Source organism: Liolophura sinensis, chromosome 7, assembly GCF_032854445.1.
Source record: "Liolophura sinensis isolate JHLJ2023 chromosome 7, CUHK_Ljap_v2, whole genome shotgun sequence".
NCBI lineage: Eukaryota > Metazoa > Mollusca > Polyplacophora > Chitonida > Chitonidae > Liolophura > Liolophura sinensis.
Window position 1 is genome coordinate 47,357,431 of NC_088301.1, and position 18,856 is coordinate 47,376,286.

At 35.9% G+C, this 18,856-nt stretch overlaps 1 protein-coding gene across 3 annotated transcripts; it reads left to right on the top strand.

The window, feature by feature from the left end:
* The first annotated feature begins 1,804 nt into the window (after positions 1-1,804).
* Positions 1,805-18,160, top strand: LOC135471339 (uncharacterized). Of its 3 annotated transcripts, none has more exons than XM_064750533.1 (12): positions 1,805-1,978; positions 5,939-5,990; positions 6,249-6,401; positions 7,253-7,380; positions 7,690-7,807; positions 8,429-8,616; positions 9,649-9,711; positions 10,116-10,179; positions 10,673-10,732; positions 11,190-11,333; positions 12,691-12,723; positions 13,228-18,160. In XM_064750533.1, the coding sequence occupies exons 1-12, from the start codon at positions 1,847-1,849 to the stop codon at positions 14,511-14,513; spliced, it is 2,421 nt and encodes an 806-aa protein (XP_064606603.1). In that variant the 5' UTR covers positions 1,805-1,846; the 3' UTR covers positions 14,514-18,160. The 3 variants fall into 3 exon arrangements, with proteins under 3 accessions (XP_064606603.1, XP_064606605.1, XP_064606604.1); XM_064750535.1 differs by having other exon boundaries at positions 11,190-11,318; XM_064750534.1 differs by having other exon boundaries at positions 11,199-11,333.
* The last annotated feature ends 696 nt before the right edge of the window (positions 18,161-18,856 follow it).

The window sequence follows — 18,856 nt, forward strand, 5'->3', positions numbered from 1 at the left end:
TAGACACGGTGGATAAAGGAAATTTTTCATGTCTTTGTGGGTGTGCGTGGGGTGAGGAAGGAAGGGTTTTCGGGTGGCGATGAGCGCCATGTGGCGTGTGTGTGTTTGAAAAGGTTGTGTTTTAGGGCATGTATAACTGATGAGCACAGCCGGTATGGGGCCACTTTGGTTTAAAACGAACGTTCTTTTGTTAAGTGAGCTCTTGAGTAGATAAGAATATATGACAACAGGTAAAGGTAATTTGTTCTGTGTGTGCATTGTCCAATGAACTTGTATCTTACCTGTTCATATTAGATCAAAGGTAGACTTTCTGCACGCGCGCGATCTGGGATCAATTCAGATTACCGACAAAAGGCCACACTCATTCGGATGGCGGAACAACGATTCTAACTTTTGTATATATACGCAATGTAATTTCACATTTACAGAAAACAATTATAAAATAGGATACCATGTATCTAAATGCCACATCAGCAGGCCTGATCTATAATATAATCAGGTTCTCGCTGTGAACTTGTGCAAATTTTATATAGCCCATCATATAGCGTAGGTGTACAATAGTTTACATATCTGACGCGCAATTCTGTGTACAATGATCTTAATTTGTTCTCTACAACATTGCAAGCCTACATACAACCTTAACAGGCCTTAATTGGTGTGACATACAGCACTCCACTCGTGGTGAATCCTGCTGCTGCATGACAGCTGTATGTGTTGGCTTCTTAGCATGTAGTCCTCATCACTCACAGCTCTCAAATGTCACTTTTAATCCTTGAGTATCAACGTTTCTGGATTTGTTTTAAAAACAACCGCAATGCCACAGCTGGTGGTGCTATCATCAGCTATAGGCTTCGATGTAGATCTATGCTCACGTGTATACGGCGCTATGGTTCTGTACTTTACTTATTTGATTGCTGCTTAGAGCCACACTTGTATATAAACATATATAATCAACATATATAACACATATGCTTTGTTTACTACCTAAAATTATATATATATAGTATACAGGGTATGAATGTTTCCCATAATATTGTGGAGATAATATATATGGGCATACATTTCTATAGACCTGCACGTGAATTCGATGCTGGTACATAAACAATATAGGCCTATAGGCCTACTTAACATGTTTCTGTACATACATCAGATGATGTCATCTTATGTTCACAAACATATAGGCCTGTTCTAAATTGATTCTGAAATGTTCCGTATTAAGATAGATCATGTGTACCGGTACCAAGAGGGGAAGATTTTCTGTCAATTTGACTTGTAGGCCTATATATAGACCTAGGGCGCATAATAGGCCTATTGGCCTTTATGTCGCTGCTGGTTAATGGAAGTGTGAAAATTAATGTTTTCGCGGAGATATGTTATCTGGGTCTTAAATAGGATGGTCACCGTGTCTAATGGGTTAATTTAGCTTGCTGCTGTCAGTTTTATAAAGTGTTATATGCACATGGGACCATTACAGGGGTCTAATATACAAGCGATACCTATATGTATATTAGATCCTGTACTGTGCAAAGTTTGTCGACTCCCCACCACGATGCTATTTGCCATCACTTATATTCGAGTTCTATTCACACCTTTATGCTTAGAAAGTATACAAAAAACATGTGTTGAATGGCGATAGAAGACACGGTTTATTGTTCAACATCTGAAAACAGGAACTTGGCCGATTCAAAACCGCCACACTGGAACCAGTTTCGGTAAGGGAGGTAACTGTGCATAGTTCACTCCTCACAGGTACATCGTTTCAACCAATCTGATGTCGCCAGATGTCGCCACCGGTCGTCAATGTTTTACACCAGGATGGATATAGAAAAGTTCGCGAGTTGTGTTTATGATGGACTTTAAATCCTTTTGTATGTTGTTCCTCGTAAGTTTGGTGATTGCCAGTTGTTTCTGTCAAAGCAATGGGTTGAGCAGCTTGGGTACCACAGGAAAATGTGAACCAAGGGATTGTTCCGAACAGGTAAGCGTGCTCGACTTTGAACCCAAACTGACAGCGACACTGTCGCTTATCGTGTTATTGTCTTGTAGTTTCACTTTTTCGTTTTCATTTAATCTCTTGGTTAAATGGTGCACCGCATCAGACTGTACTTATAGGAGTTTTGAAGGGTTTATCACCGGTCAATCAGTTTTAGAAGTCGGTTTTATGTTGAATTTGTTAAAAAATAATGCCTACATTAGTCATTATACATGTTTGTGATTTTAATACAGAGCATTCTACACTCACTCTACTAGGCAACCACATGTACTAGATCAGAAAACAACACATTTTTGCACTTATATCAGAAGGCCTATGATTGAATATATATCTACATTCATAGTTATCTTTCATCTGAATATGCTCTGCAGTGTAACATCGGTTAATATTCATAAGGTTTTCATAAGGCCTTCAACCTACATATGGCAGTGGATGAGGAAATAGAGACATACTAAGATTCTTCAGCCTTTTTGGCATATTTGCAAGGTGTTTATTCAAGCATATGTTGAGGCTGTTATTCTGTGTAGACTGATAGAACTGATTTGAAAGTGAAAAGTGCATAAATCACACTGAAGTTTGCTCTTTCTTATGCGGAAATGTTGAATTACAGTAATAGGCATACAGTGCTAAATGCATTTTAAGTTAGGCGTAACATGCATAACTTTCACTGGTTCATGATTTGTACTAGTCAAGACTGAAGTAATAAATGTTATTTTAGATTTGTTCAGTGAAGAATTAAGTATTGCATAATCATAATTATGAAAAGAACAGACAAGTTAGCCTGTGGGCTGTTAAGCCAGAAAAAAATGTAAATGTAAGGGGATTCCCCTTCAGTTTACAGGCCGGATTTTGTAAATCCTTCTGAGATTATATACTTGTACACATTCATACTGTTGGAAATAGTTAATACTATGGAGTAGAAGATTGTTGAAAGTGAAGGCATTAATGCAGACATGTGAACTAGGAAGTTTAATGAATTCATAGGGAGACAATGCTTTTGGGTTTGGTCACGGAGCTCAGTTAACAGACTGCACCTAACGGAACACTTCACCTGAACACCCCATTAATTTTAACTATCAATTAAGCTAATGACGAAAGAAAATGCTCTCTATGTGCCTGTCTAGGTGAATACTAACTTAGAAACATATATACACAAAAAATGCTTCTTAAACAACTTATGAAGTGCCCATGGATAATAATTTGTATCTGCCACATGGTGAAGTGTAAATGGCATACCTCTAGGCCATGTAATATTCATTCCACAGCTAAGGAACAGTCATGAATGCCTTGGAGATATGAGAAATGTGCATTTTACTTTTGTATATAAACCTAGAATGTTTAAAGCAGTGTAATTAAAGGAGAACTCCAGCATCGTTATTGTCACACTAAATGTTCCCTAGACGTTAAAGATAGACTGTCTGCTTGTCTTGTTGACCGCGGAGCCTTGGCCTTGTGATGTCATGTCGTGAAGACCTGTCGGGATTATGTATTGAAAAGCCCTGCAAACCATTGACAAGTCCATGCATTGGGCCTACCATTGTGTGCTTTTCCTGAAGCTATTGTATGACTAAGTCTATTATTACCCCTACGTGTACATCTCTTAATTAGCACCCTGGAAATCATAAGAGTAAAGCAGTTTTACACCAAATATTTTGAAAGATACCGGAGTTGAATTAGATCCTGGAAAGGCGTGTTCAGCATAGTGAGCGGGCGATATGATGACCGATTTTTCACTCCCATAATGGCCACCATAGATGACACAAACTCACTCCCATCTGGTTTGTTTGACATGAATTGAACATCCATGCAATACCTGTGGAGAATTTGGCCTACAGGCTTTGACATGAGGATCCATGCAGTTGGGCCAGCTGATTGGTAGTTGCAGTTGATGAGAACGGTCTGTCGCTCAACACCGGTGAAATTAACAGGCGAGATCTTTATGTTTTACAAAAGTATCATCGGCAAAAATAGATAAAGTTTGAATTTGAATTGAATGGAAATAGCAACTGGTAACACATAGAAATGCCATGTAGCCTCGTGGCCTTTGTAAGGCAAAAGTCCTGGCAGTTCCTGTCACAGCCTGCTGTTTCAAACAAGCAAGTACAGTAGTTAAACAACTTCTGCATTAGGGGAGTGAAAATCTAGACTTCTTTGTTTTGCTTTGCTGTTGGAGGGATATAAGCCTCATCCATCGGCGTTTCATTTAAGTAGGCCTGGCTGAATTAGCAAGACTTTTACCACTATGATTTAGTCCTCCATAATCAAGAGGGGGTGTTTTTGATGAGAGGTAGTCCATATTTTCTCAATCTGTTCCATTTTTAGGCCACACATTTCCCTGTGTTGTGTTACTGCAGTCACATAGCCACACTTGAGCATGGAATAATCTTGGAATTAGTTGTCAAAGTACAGTGATTGTCTCCTGTGGTCTGTGTTGTACACATAGAGAAGCCTCACTTGGCTGTAGGGAATGTAACGTTGAGATGTCATAAGGTCAAGAATGGCTTGATCGTAGTGGATTAGATTTTCTGATGTTTGATCGTAAAATTCTACCGTTTTTTTTTTCAGTTTTCTCCCATTTTAAAAGATCAGGATCAATTTGGGGAACATAAAAGCATCTATATGCAGTTTGGAAGGCCTAGTGCTGGGGTTTTACTTTAAAGAATGTTGGAAAGATTTTTGAACCCTTGGCACTGCGCTTCTTTGGTTTGACACTTATACACCTGGGATACATGCAGCTGATCAAATGAACTGCTGTAGAGAAAATTGAAGGATAGACGTGCACATATATTTGCACATACAAAGATGTTGAATCTACTGATGGTTTTTTCTGACACAACTACATGTACTTCACGAAAAGCTTCTGAAAACAGTTGATTGATTATAAAATATCAAAATAAAAATATTTGTTTTTATTAGATGTGGTTTATTATTACGTGTAATTGCATTGATGGTATTACGTGTTCAATGATATCATTTTCAATGATATGTAAGTTATAATATGACTGTTGGTCAGGTACTGTGTTGAGCCTCAAGTGGTCTCACAAACTTCTTGCGTTAAAAGCTGCAGCTAAACCAACAAAAATGAGCTGAATGCAAGGCATTTTGTTTTAAACTGAGACTGTGTTCGAAAACATTGCGGGGATATCATGCTTCCAAACTCTGTCCGGCAAAAACTATCCATTCTTTAAATAATGCGGATGCGTAAGTGGCATCTACTGATTACACATGACTGTAGCTTAGTTAGCTTAGATAAGGAACAAAGGGCATAAGGATGTTTGTTGGATATTTTTAACTCTAACATTCAGCTGAAAGCTACATTTAGGTAGGGCAGGGATTAAGGTGTGCTCTTTTGAGGAGTAATATTTGCTGAGAGGATTTATGAGAGAGTGTGGAACAACGCAGATTTACATAAGAGTAAGTAACTTGATGCCATTTCTGACAGTTGCGACAGTAAGTAAAAACAATCAGCCTTGACACTGGTTTGTTTGAGTTATGTTGTGCATATTTTTACCTCATATTTCAAAGGATAATATAATAGTTGTGTACGTCCACCTGTTATCAGAATATTTTGAAAACCAATTCAGGTATAAAATTTGGTGAACTTGTTTATCTGAGGTCTCAGTAGGAAGCATATCAAAAATGAACATTATCAAAGAATATTCAACTGACATTTGACCTTTCTTGTCTTCAGAATTCATATTTTGTTTGATATGGACCATTTTGAGAAATAGATACAAATAACAGTATAATTATCATTAAGAATGGTTGAGAAAATTAGTTTCAAAGTTTTACCATAAAAATGTTATTTATGAATGCTTTGTAGGTGCCAGAGACGAAGTGTAAGCCTCAAAATAAAAATTCACTATAATTTTAATAAATCTAAATGATAAAATTTGACACTTTGTCTTTACCCTGTTTAAATTCACCAAAATTGTTCTCTTTCAGGGACGTTTCCCTGGAGATCATTCATTTCCGTGTTTGATCGGGCACAAGAATGGTAGGTTTTCATTTGTTTGTGTATCTAAAAATTGCATTTATGTATATATTCGTGCTATAAAATCAATAAGAAAGATAATTTTACTGCTCAAGTTGGGAATGGTATGGTACTTTCATAAAGATATATTTTGAAAATATACTGTATATTACATTCTCATCCAATACATATAGCCATATTAAAGCAATAAACCTCTCATGTCTTTCGTTATACATATATTTACTATTGTTAGTAATTAATATTTTTATTTCTTTTCTCTAGAATGTGACAGGTTTAATGTACAGCCTGCTAGAAAGCCAACAAGGCATATTGTCCCACCAAGAATTGCTGCAGTGAATGTATATCAGAGATATTATCCTAAATACAACAAATCCTTTCCTGTCCTGAATGTGACGTTGATTTTGCCAAACGATGGTAAGATGGTCATGCCTAAAACGCTATGCTACTGCAATTCTTTAACCTTTTGTCATGATTGGTGTTTATTCAGGTCTTTATTCAAGCACATTCTGAGAGCATTATTGTGTGTTCACTCATAAAACTATTCTTTTTGTGGATCCCTGAGATTCACCATTCCAACCAGTGTAGTTTTGTCCCCATAAATTGTGCTGAATGTTGCTCTTTCATATGCAAAAAGGTTGAGGAATTAGGGTACATGTAATATTGTTACCCAATTACCCTAATTCTTCAATCTTTTCATCGTCGTCATATGACTAAAAAAAAAAAGTATAACCCCAAGCACTCACTCACTCACTCAACCTTCTGAACCACATTTCATACATTCTGAGAAAATTATGAAGTGTAGGGAAATAATCTGCACAGTTTTGTGAAGCTTGAATCTTAAATGACACAAACAAATCATTTTTGGCGTCATTTTTATAATAACTGTATGCATAAATCCCATTGAAAGAAGTACTTTGGTAGTGGAGAAGGTTGAAGATTTACAGTATGACGTTTTATCTACGGTTTAATTTGACACTACATTTGTTATGAGAGGGAGACATTCATTTTGTTTTTGCTGTTTGTTCATCAGCGTTTTAACATTGTGGCAGGCATTAATTTCTAGATATTCTAGAACTGCAGGTCCAAAACTATTCAAATTTAGTTTGAAGCTTCATTGTTTTGGAAACACTAACCATACATATTCATATATATGAATCTATTCTGGTATAGTGTTTTTAATCTGTAGGACTGTAAATGCAAAGTTTTATCTGAAATTTTGCTTTAGATCTGACATTAATATGCAGACTTTCATCGCTCTGTTTTAGTCTACAGTTTAAATAGGACCAAAGCTGTTAAACTTTCCATTTTGGACGTATCCCGGTCCGACTACAACTACTGCAGACTCTTTGATTTTAGAAATGCAACCTTCACTGAAAAGGATGCCGCTCATCCGGTAGGTGTGCCAGAATTCTTTTTATCTTGAAAAGTAAAAGTACTTTCATTGTTATCACCATAAAATTGGCTGCATAGCCATCGAACTCTTGATACTGGGTGTTATAGATGTGTCATCCCTATACTTAAAAAAATGAAGTCCTCTAGGTTATAGCCACATTATTTACCAGAAACATTTTATAAAGTCTGTTTAGCCGCAGTTTATGATACATATGATATATGATACATGTATATGAAAACGTTCTATGTGCTAAAATTGTTGAATTTAAAAGTGTATATTTCTTAATACCTGTTGTTTAATTTCTTTCAGAGGCTGCTGCGATATCCATGTTTTACTGGCCTAGATGAAGAGTATGCAGGAACCTTTCGTCTGTCAGTTGTAGCTCTGCCTGATAAATATGAAGTGGAGTATTATGCAACAGTTCAAAGTAAGAATTAAAGATTTGCTAACTGTGGACATTGTGTAAAGATCAGCTATAAGAATTATACTGATGCACCTCTCTCCTGTGAAAAAAAAAACCATCCTACTTTATACCTTCTTTGTAATTATTCGATGAAATATAACATATTTAGCTGATTTAAAAGGCATCTGAGTTGAAAGCAAGAGGCTCTTATATGTCTGTTCTTATATGTGTCACAAGGGGTAAAGCTATCATTGACTAAAAAACCTGCTACATTGCACACTACTCATTACCTTGTAGGCAGATTTATTCCCCCCAGCAACAGCTTCTCAGTTAGGGAAAGGGCTGATATCAGGCACTCCACTTTCCTCTGCCCATAAAACTTGCAGGCCTGTACATGTAGAAGTAAAACATTTCTCATTAGTTTGCCTTGCCACACAGTAGCATTGATTCTTTAAAGGTCCACTGGAAAACATTTTCTATGTTGAAGTGAAGAAATGTATAGAATTCAGTTTTGACAACAACTAAATATTAAGGGGGGAAAAATATATAGTTGAAGGTATTTTACATAGTTTTTTAAAGTGTTTCTACAGAACCTTGCTTCATTTGTTGTTTCTTTGCCTTTAACATAATCTTATACTATTACAGCTTTAACTGGGAAATGGAAAAGGTCTCTGTTGGTTTGGCAACCAGTTGGGAAAAAAGAACTCCAAGTGATGTTTGAGCGACAAGAAAATATCAGGGAATATAGGCTTACTCTCTACAGTTATAACAAAAGCGATACTTTTTGTGGGAATCGTGAATCATCTAGAAAAGTTCAAACAAAATTTGCTCAGGTGAGAGATTTATCAAATACTGTTCAAGATGTAAGTATTCCCCTACCCCAGGAGATTAATTTTAAAATATGTAAGATTTCTTTATTTATTTCATTGGTGTTTCACGCGGGACTCAAGATTATTTCACCTGTAGGAAGGCAGCCAGCATTGTAGAATAAATGTAAGAGATATAAAACTAAAAGTGAACACAAAGCCAGCCACTAAATCTGAGTTCATTAATAAAAAAGTAATAAAAAAGTATGTTCTAAAAGTATTTAAAAAATTCTACACAGCTAATCAACAAAAAAAATGTCAAACAATCATCAGTATCTAGCCACTCATTTGGTGACGTCATTTAGCTATCTATAGTGATGGGGAAGCAATAGGCATAGCTAACTATTCTGACATCAGAGAATTCACTGAACCTAGCAGGACCTCTTGATTGATAACAGGCTCTTTTTTTTATATTTTTGTAATAAATCGGACTTTGCTAAGGAAAAATAATGCAAAGTTAGAATATTTTTCTTCAAGCAATGACTCTTAGTTAGCAGTAGTCTCCTGTCCAACATGTACACATTGTGACACGGGCAACCTTTCTCAGTTGCCTGCTCATTAATGTGTAGTCCAAAATGCACCGTTCATCAGTTGAACTAATTCCTATTTATTGCATCGATATCTGTCTATCCACCATAAGAAGCCACAGTGACAATCGAGAGCTAATAGGTTTTCTGACGTGACAGCCAATTATCAGGTGATGCTTTTCAGGCTTCTACGACATGGCTACTCCGAGTGAATTATCCATCAGTGCCGTATCCCCAGTGCTGAACTTCATCTTGTCGCCTTTCAAAACTTTATAAAATGTTTTACATATTTTTTCTAAAATTGGTTGCAAATGTGTTATTACGGTATCACACACTGGTCATTTTGTCATCCAGAAATACATATAAGTAACCAGGCAATTGTTTGAATCTACAGTGCATTTGATTGACTTTTTTTTGCATATCTTTAAATAAAATATTTTGTTAACATGCAAACTGTTGTTACTGTTTTCAGAATGGCTCAAACACAGGTGCATTCAAGGCAGAAGATAACCCCAAATACATGTATTTTATAACAGTCAGTATCTTTGATTCCATTTTGTAGGGCCCTTACCATCATTGAGGTGCATGGGTATCTATTTCCATTCCTCATTAAGTTATCTTTGATTCTCTCAAGGATTGGAAGCAATTTGCACATTACTCTGAGAAATTTTGTTAGCCATAAAGTTGTTGGTTAATGAATTACTGAAGAACAGTTTTCATTCAAGTCACCTATGAAAAATGATTTTCTGGATGGTCATTTTGTGTAACTTAATAACCGACAGTTTTTTCTGTTGAAGTTACTTTTACATGTTGAAAACATCCTAACTACATAAGCTTAATATAGTAACCTTATTATGAAAAGTGTTTCCCCATTTCAGAATAATTCTATTTAGGTTTGATGAAAGTTTCTATCCTGTAATGTATGACTTTTTTTTGCAGATCACCCCTCTAAACTGTGACCCACCTTGTGATACTTTGACATCATATTGCCTGTCTCTGAAGGGTGAGTTTAGGGATTATGCTGTCAACATGAAAATATACTTGTCAGACCTCCTTCAGCTTAACTGAGAGGGGAGATTTTTCTGTTTTCCAAAATCTTTGTCCGTCCATCTCTCTGGATTAGAAAATGTATTAAGCACTGTTTATCATTTAAATCTGATTGCTTGGTGAATAAATTCCATGAAGCTATGAGCAACTAACAAACAGCACGGCTCTACCAGGTGCTTATTGGTATTGCTTTATCATGTCTGCATTCTGCAAATATTTCTTAAATATATGTGTAAATAAAGATTTAATATCTAAGGGAAAGGCCTCAAAAATCTGTATTTTTCCCTTTATTCTCACTTCTGTTTTTCAGTAAGATTGAAAATGTGTATGCTTGGTCTTTTAGCCTTTGTGTGTGCTATTCTGTGTTAAAAAGTTAAGTCATTTTGTCATTTTAATTGCTTACACCTGTTTGGCAAGAACCGAAATTAAGATCTCTGATTGGCTCTTAGGTATTTCAGATAATCTACAAGTTGGAAAGATTAATTCTGAAGAGGTAAACACTGAACCAGGTATGTTTAAAATTACAGGGGGTACCTCAGACCACTACATTATATCCACATCACATTGGTACATAGTTGAGAATTGCATTCAAAAATAGGATGACTATCTTCATTGAGACAGTGACTCTAGTATTCTATGTGACCATCCTGTTTCACCTTGTAATGGCACAAGTAGTGATCAGCCCATATTTCTCCATCTGTTGTGAATGAACTCAATACTTATGAGATTTTCCTGTTGGTATAGATAAAGCTGTTTGTACTCGATCTTAAGATGTAAATCATGTTTCATAAAATACCACAAATACATACATAAATGCATACATGCATAACTAAATGCTTTTTTTTTTTTCACTGAAAGAAAAACAAAATCTGTCTGAAATCTCTTAGTAGATATACAATCTTGACTGCTCTGTTTTAATATGCTAAATTCAGGGACTTATTTTCTCTAATTTTTCACATCCTCAAGTACTTCCAGACTCACCCAAGATTACACGTATAGGACCAGGGAATGACCAAGCCACTAAGACAGTTTTGGGAGTGATATGCGGTGTGGTTGGAGGTGGACTTCTGGTTGTCTTAATAATTTACCTTTATGGTAAGAAAGGCAAATGTGAGTAGCTGACTGCAATTGCAATTTTGTAAACATTTCGGGTTGTTTGGGTAGTTAAAGTTGTGTGGGGTTGTGTCAGTGACCTAATGATAACTGCACCTAATCATCTAATGTCACCTGGCACAGGGGAAAATGTGTGCTTATTTGTTGAACCTTACTAATTGTAAAGTATTGTACTTTTAGTGGTCTCTGCACAGCATATAAACCATTGTTGATTCTGTATGTGAATAAAATATTTTCGGTGCAATGAAGAAAGTATTTTTGTCAAAACTTTCATCATATAAGCTAAAGTGAAGCAAAAGTCATTGATTGACAAGACATGTATCCCTGTTTATGCAGTTTCAAGAGCTGTCATGTTAAGGAAATGGTATCACAAGTTGACTTTTTTATATGAGGTGAAAAGCTTTTACTAGACCCAAGTTTGAGCTGATCGTGCCTTACAAATGTGTGAAAGGTTATTCTAGATTCCGTTGAACCAACCTATGGGTAATGTACTGCTCCAAGAAACTCCCATTTGACACTTGGTGGCAAGCATTTGGACATTACATTTAACATCCTTGTTGTGCAGCCACATCAGAGGAAATCGGTTTTTGACAACAATTTTTTTCTTCGCAATAATGGGCTTTGTGAGGGGAAAGTTGTTAAAGGAAATCCCTAACGACTTTATTTACACACTAAATGCTCCCTAGACACAATAGTTATGCTGTGCTAGTATGCAAACTGCATTTACAAAAATCTTACGTACACTAGTTCCATTTAAAAAACCCCGTTAAAGTTGAACCTTCTGCCTATCTCATGGACTGGGTAGCCCTTGCTGGGTCATGTCATGCTGGTAAGACCTGCTGGGATTATATATTGAAAGCCCTGCAAAGAATTGCCGAATCCATGCAATAGGCCTATCCACTATGTGCTTTTCCAGAAGCCATTGTATGACTTAATCTCTAATTACCCCTTCGTGTACACCTCTTAATTAGCACCATGGAAGTCATATAAGTAAAACAGGTTTACAACAAATATTTTGAAATATTCAGAGTACCAGTATAAATTTTTTTTATTTATCCAAGAGAATGTATTTTGAGGTTTGTAGTACACATTGAAGGGAAAGTAGGTGTCTGACCACATGTGAATGGTGAAGTGCAGTGAGCTATTGAGAATTGGTTAGCATAGTGAATATTTGTTATTATGACGGTCCATCTTGCATGTGACATCCTTAACAACATGGAGTCCTCCTTGAAAAAAGTCCACCTGTAAACCGGGCCATTGGGCACTAAGTAAAATATTCTTGAACATAGCATAAATGAATAAAAAATAATGAATGAATGAAATTTAGCATTTAATTGAAATTTTCCTTTTTCAGATTTTTTCATTTCACCCGCAGAGCCTGGAAGAGGTATGTGTTACCTTCAGATTTTGTTTCTTTGGCAGAAACAAAAGTATTTTTTGCCAAAATATACTATGTAGTGTATGAATGTTTGGCTGTGTCATTTCTTGGCATTGTTCACAAAGGCTAGTTGTAAGGTTAGGCATCCATCCATTTGAAAGATTAGAATAGATTGAAAGCCAGTCATTTAATAAACGTGAATTGACACCGATTACCCGCTGTGCGAGACAGTAAGCTCGACCTAGGTCAAGCCGAATTATTAATATTCAAAATTTAAAATTAGTATGCACAAGCTTTAAGCTTGAAATATCTCCTATTTCAAATGTTAGCATCATTACGCCTGTTAGGTCTGCTGCACACTGGAACATTATCCTGAGCAAAGTGTCATTTGAGGCAGGTTGCCAGCATATACATGTATCTCTGATGAGATGCAGACTTATGACAGAACTTATAGTTATGCAGTAAACTTTTCAACTACAGATTAAAGCACCATTAACTGTATTTATGTTTCAGGTGTTAAACAGGAAACCACGGTGCTGCTTTTGTATTCCTTTGATTGTACACAGCACAAGAACGTTGTGGAAAGACTGGCCTTTATGCTGAGGCAGACGTTTGACTTCATTGTTCATTTTGACCTGTTTGAGTTGCAACAGATTGACCAGATTAGTCTTCTGATTTGGCTGCAGGAGAAGATAGACATGTCAGACTTCATCATCTTTGTGTGCTCTACAGGAGGAAGGGTGCAGTGCAACCCCAGCATCAAGCGATTGCAGCTGAATGAAAATCATCCTGTTGAGAATTACTTTTGCACAGCTGTTGAAAAAGTGACAAATATTTGGCGAGAGTTCAAGGTACCACAAGAGAATATCGCTGTGGTAACCATGAGCTACTCCAACAATGGAGATATTCCAGCAAAACTGGATCGTTTTCATAGGTTCAGAATTAAACATCGCAAGGACCTGGCTCCACTTTACTGCTATCTGAAGCATACTGATAAAATGCCCCAGGACTTGCAGTTCTCCGATGATGTTGAGGCTTTCTTTTCTGCACTGCAGGAGGCCAATACATATTTTGAAAAAAATCCTGAGTGGATTTATAAGCTTCTTGACAAAAGTTATGTAGACAATAAAACACCTGCGCCGTCATCAAAACGTAGCAAGAAGGCTGCAGCAGGCCCCAGACTAAACAATGCTGATGTTGATCAGCACTGTATCCAGTCAGACTGGTGCCTGCATCATGATAACAAGATAATAAGCAATCAGTGGAGTAGCCAACCCAATTCCATCCACTCCTCAGAGAGTTCGTGTAGGTATAACATGATCTCCTCCCGTAGCCATGAGTGTTTGAGCAAAAAGTCCATGGTGGAGGACCTAGAGGCAGGTGCGTGTCTTCTTAGCAGTTCACGTTTGCGCCAAGGCGAATTCACGGATTCAGATGACTCTGACGGGGAGGAGACACCGTCCAAGAACATCCCCACATCGGTGGATTTCCACTTTGAGGTCCGTGATTCTTGCAGTGATTCTCCTGGAACTCAAGAGTACACAAGTGACTCGGATAGTTCAGACTTGCTCAAGAATGTGGAAAACATTCATCATGGGCCAAACACAGAGAAAATACGAAAAATTGTAAGCCCTTCTTATAACTATACACCTCGCCCACCCATATGCCCCTGGCAATCTAGGGATAATCATATCAGTTCTATACCAATGGTTTTGCGATCACCTATGGAGATACATTATTGTGATCCAGATAATGCATCTGTTTACCTAGACATGCAAATGTCTGATCATCAGTGTTGACATCTGTGATGAATTCTGATATGAAAGGCATTAATATGTTGGAAATATGAATAATGTTTAAATTATTTTTGTGCAACTGAGCTTTTTAATTGTTTTCCAGTTTTATTGATAATCTTAAATGAAGAAACAATGTTTCATGAATACTGTTTTGATGTTGTTTGTCTGAAATCTTTTGACTGGCATGTATACATGTTTTGATTACAGTGTGGCCTCACTATAACACGCCTCGATATAGCGCGCAATCGGATATAACGTGACCCAAATCTTATCCCCCAAAAATCTGTGGTGCACTTTCATGTGAGAACAGCTAAAACAGTAAATATACGTAAATCTGTATCATGCACAGACCTCTGTAGATCAGCTCAGGCCTGTGATTACGCGATATGAGGCTAGCATCGGGGGATATGACTCTTAGAATGTTGCTAAAATGCTTGAATCATCAGGTAACAAAAAATCTCATGCCTTTATAGTAACCATTAATATAACTTTGTTCAGTATCAAAATCATGACCTGTAAGATAGAGTGTAGCCAGATATACTGTGGCATTATATACTGGATCCCAGGGTCATTTCATTATAGAGCAAGGTAGCCAATAATGCGCTCAGGAACCTGTCCCCAAAGCGGCGCCCCTTAGCGAGGCTATACTGTTTGTTCAAGGTATGTTGATCCGTATGCTTGAAATTTCAGTGAACGTCTGTATTTACAATGAAAATCATTTGAGTACAATAATGGATTATTGTAAGTCATTTAAGAATTGTTTGATTTGATTCGATTCATTTACAGATGGAGAAAACATAAAAATTACATGTTCAGGTGAAAGAGTGTGAAAACTTTGTTGTAAATGTGGTATTTGATTTCTTTTAAGATTTTGTTTTACTTTTCTTTAAAAGAGAAAAAGACACTTGAAAATAATTTTTGTATGGTGGGTATTTGGCACCAACATTTGATATATACATAATAATGGTATAAATGATGACATGACTCATGTTAATTAAATATATATGCACTAGAATTTGTCTTTTCAGTTACCAAATCAAATGTGTTCAACCTGGATTTTGGTCATATTTATATTTTTGATATATTCATGAAATATTATCATAAATCAGGCTAAATGCATATGTTTGGATATAAACGACAAATTTACATTCAAATATATTTATTAGATGTCACAATCTTATTTAGAACATTATCATGCAAGGGCGATAAATGCCAAAAATATAAATGCTCCCAAATACCCACCATATTAAAAAAATGTTTCAGATGCCCTTTTTTTCTTAGTTTCAATTACATTTTGGTACATTTTGACACGCTTTTATCTGATGTTGGCTTCATGTTTATGTTTTCTTCTCCTTTAAGTTTGAAATATTCATGATTTTGGCACTTTAGGCAGAGTAACTAACATGACTAAGGTGACTTGCAGGATTCTTGAAAGCAATACTGCAGAGTTCCTTGAAATCTTTGAAAGTACTCGATTTTTTTGAAAAGGATTTCATGACCTTGAAAATACTTAATAAGAAGATCCGTTTGAGACAAAGTCCTTGAAAGTAATGTTAGGTATTTTTTCATATTATGTTCGGAATGGACCATTAAATAAGCTACCAAAATAGTCCTTTCCAGAAAGATCTGGGCAAGTGTTACAGAACATTGAAAGGCAATGAAGAAAACTTTTTTCCATGAATGGGGAGTGGTGGTAATACCGACCTGATTGTAATGTCTGGCGGCATTTATTATTCTGCACTTTGTTAATTTTAATTTTCATGTAGCAGCATCTCAGCTGTCAAAGTAACAGTGCTAGGCCTATCTTTTACCAGATTGTAAATACTGTACATTTTCAGTGGTTGATTCTTTAAAATGATCAATACTATATGTATTAAGGAATGCACAGAATTAATTTTCATCCTTTGGTATTTGATTTTTTATAGATATTCATATTGCTTCAGAGAAATTTTTGCAGTTGTGTTATGTGAATTTCTAGTACCACACAATGGAATCAAAGGAGAAGCAAATAGAAGGGTAGTGCTTAATGGCATGATTAACTCACATTACTTATGCATGTATATTCACATAGTTCTCTGTTCTTTGATACTGTCCATATGGTTCCAGCTCAAAACACAGTCACTAACGACAACCAAGCTCAATGATTGTACCCACTCTGTTTGGAAATGTTTTTGTTGTATTATTTTTTTTATTATTACAGGATCAGCTTGTATGATTTTTTTTTTATTATGGTTTAGTTGACTTGAATATATTTTGCAATCAGTATATTATGGCTCTGCACAAGTCATTTAATGGTTTTATGCTCTTGCAAGTATTGTTTTCAGACTGCATTAGATGCAGCCTTGTCAGACACATTGTATATTTGACATATCAACAATGAATGTTCATGTTATATATGTTTATGCATATAAAGAGAAAAGAATATTTTTCGCTAGCTCTTAGTTCAATATACAAGTTTTTTTTAAACTAGCTGCAGACAGTAATTAATGAGTATGCAGACTTTTGAAGGATATAAACTTATCAGTATTTGCTATGATACTAAAGTAGTGATATATTTTACAGGTATATGTATGTTTAATACCAGTTGCTAATCTTCAGATGGTACATTGTATCAAGATGCTGGCTCGTATTTTCATAAAACTGACAAGATCTAAGTTTACTGGCTACATATGATAATGTACATGATGTACTTCTAAAGTTCTTAACCCACTAATAATCATATCAATGTAGTATGTCAATTTCAGGTGAGAATTTCCCTAGAGGAGGTTTGACTATGCATAAATGTACAAGTTAATGTGAAAAGTTTATTGTGTAGTTCATGTATGTATATACTCAGTATTTTTTACTGCTATAATTTGTAAGTATACATATTTGTATAATCATATATTAATCATATGTAGATAACTGGTTGTGTGACAGTAAGTTGTGCTTTACTTTGAAAGAAAAAGTGAAAAATAGGCTTTGACTTCTAACTTCACTTGTAAACCCCCAAAATAACATCAATTATTTTATTGTGGTTTTTTGAGGGGGGAGGCGGGGGGTGGATTGTTGTTTGCACATGCATTTGATATGAAACAAAATCAGCAATGAACAGAAGATATTGGATTGGCATATTATAAGTTAAATTACCCAAGCTATGCATCTGTGCATTATAAATTCTTATTCAAGTTATTGTGTTAGTGGGTTGATTGATTTGTGCTCTCTTACATATTTAAAGTAGCATATGAGTTTGGTTGAGTTATATTCAGCAAATTTCTTTTACACCTTTACCAAACATTCTGAGTTGTAGGTATCTTGATCTTAATTTGGCTGGTACATAGCCTATAGATGCTTACTATTAGGGTAAGCTCTGAAGCGCCTCACAGTCGGGAGTGGTTACCTTGTTGGAAAACCTCAAAATAACAACTTAGTACTTGGGGAGTCTACATAAGTTTGGGTAAACACTTTTTACCATGAATAAACTCCCAATGACCAACGAAATAGTACAGATGAGAGCTGCCTTTTTAAAGTTTTCCAATGGCGCAGTTTTAGATTAGAATAGATTTGTGTAGCCTACTTTGTAGTAACTTATGTATAACCAGTGCTGGAATTTTGGGAGGATTTTTTTCATATACAGAAATTATATAAAAATGTAATTAAAAAGCCCTGGATATGGTAAATTTTTTTTTTGTTTTTTGTTTGTTTTTGTTTTTTGTTTCGAAGCTGTCATTTGCTAAATCACTAGTGCTAATTGCTCACATCTTTAGTTCTGACCAGAGTTTTAAGTTGGTTGTGTTTTATCTTTTTCTCCTGTGGGGTTGCTTGTCATGGAAAGAACTTTCCTCATGACTGCATGTAAGTCAGACATTTGTGAGCACAACTACACACCAAGTTTTGTGGAGAGAACTGGAAATATGAAAGTCTGCACAGGTTATTAAAGGACACATGGAAAGGAACTGTGAAATGTGTTTTACATTTTCTGTTGAAAGTGTGATCAACAGTGAACTTCCTGTACCAGCTTAGTGTCTCACATTGGGCTGTATCCATTGACTTTGATATGTTAATTTGTGGACTAACCATAGGGCCTTGGGAAAACTGTAGTTTAAAGCCATATTTACACACTAAGAATAAAGCTGAGTAGCTTTTTAATTTTTATGTGTTGTGGTGCATATCATAAACTGCATATTAATAAATAAAAATGGTTTCATGCGTCCTTTCTGCCTTTCTCCAGATTGTCATTTTAAGGTGGGCATAAATTTTGTGCTATGAGTGGTATAAATTTTATGTTTCATCGCAAAAAGTAATCAGTTGTCATCAGATTTATTTATCTTTAGTTTCACCTTTGTTTTGAATTGTTTTGACTTAAC

What these genes read in the sequence shown, in the direction of transcription:
- LOC135471339 (XM_064750533.1), top strand. Translation starts at nt 1,847, where the DNA reads ATGATGGACTTTAAATCCTTTTGTATGTTGTTCCTCGTAAGTTTGGTG. An exon ending in TTTGATCGGGCACAAGAATG is followed by an intron (nt 5,991 to 6,248) that starts GTAGGTTTTCAT and finishes TCTTTTCTCTAG; the next exon opens with AATGTGACAGGTTTAATGTA. An exon ending in ATATTGCCTGTCTCTGAAGG is followed by an intron (nt 10,180 to 10,672) that starts GTGAGTTTAGGG and finishes ATTGGCTCTTAG; the next exon opens with GTATTTCAGATAATCTACAA.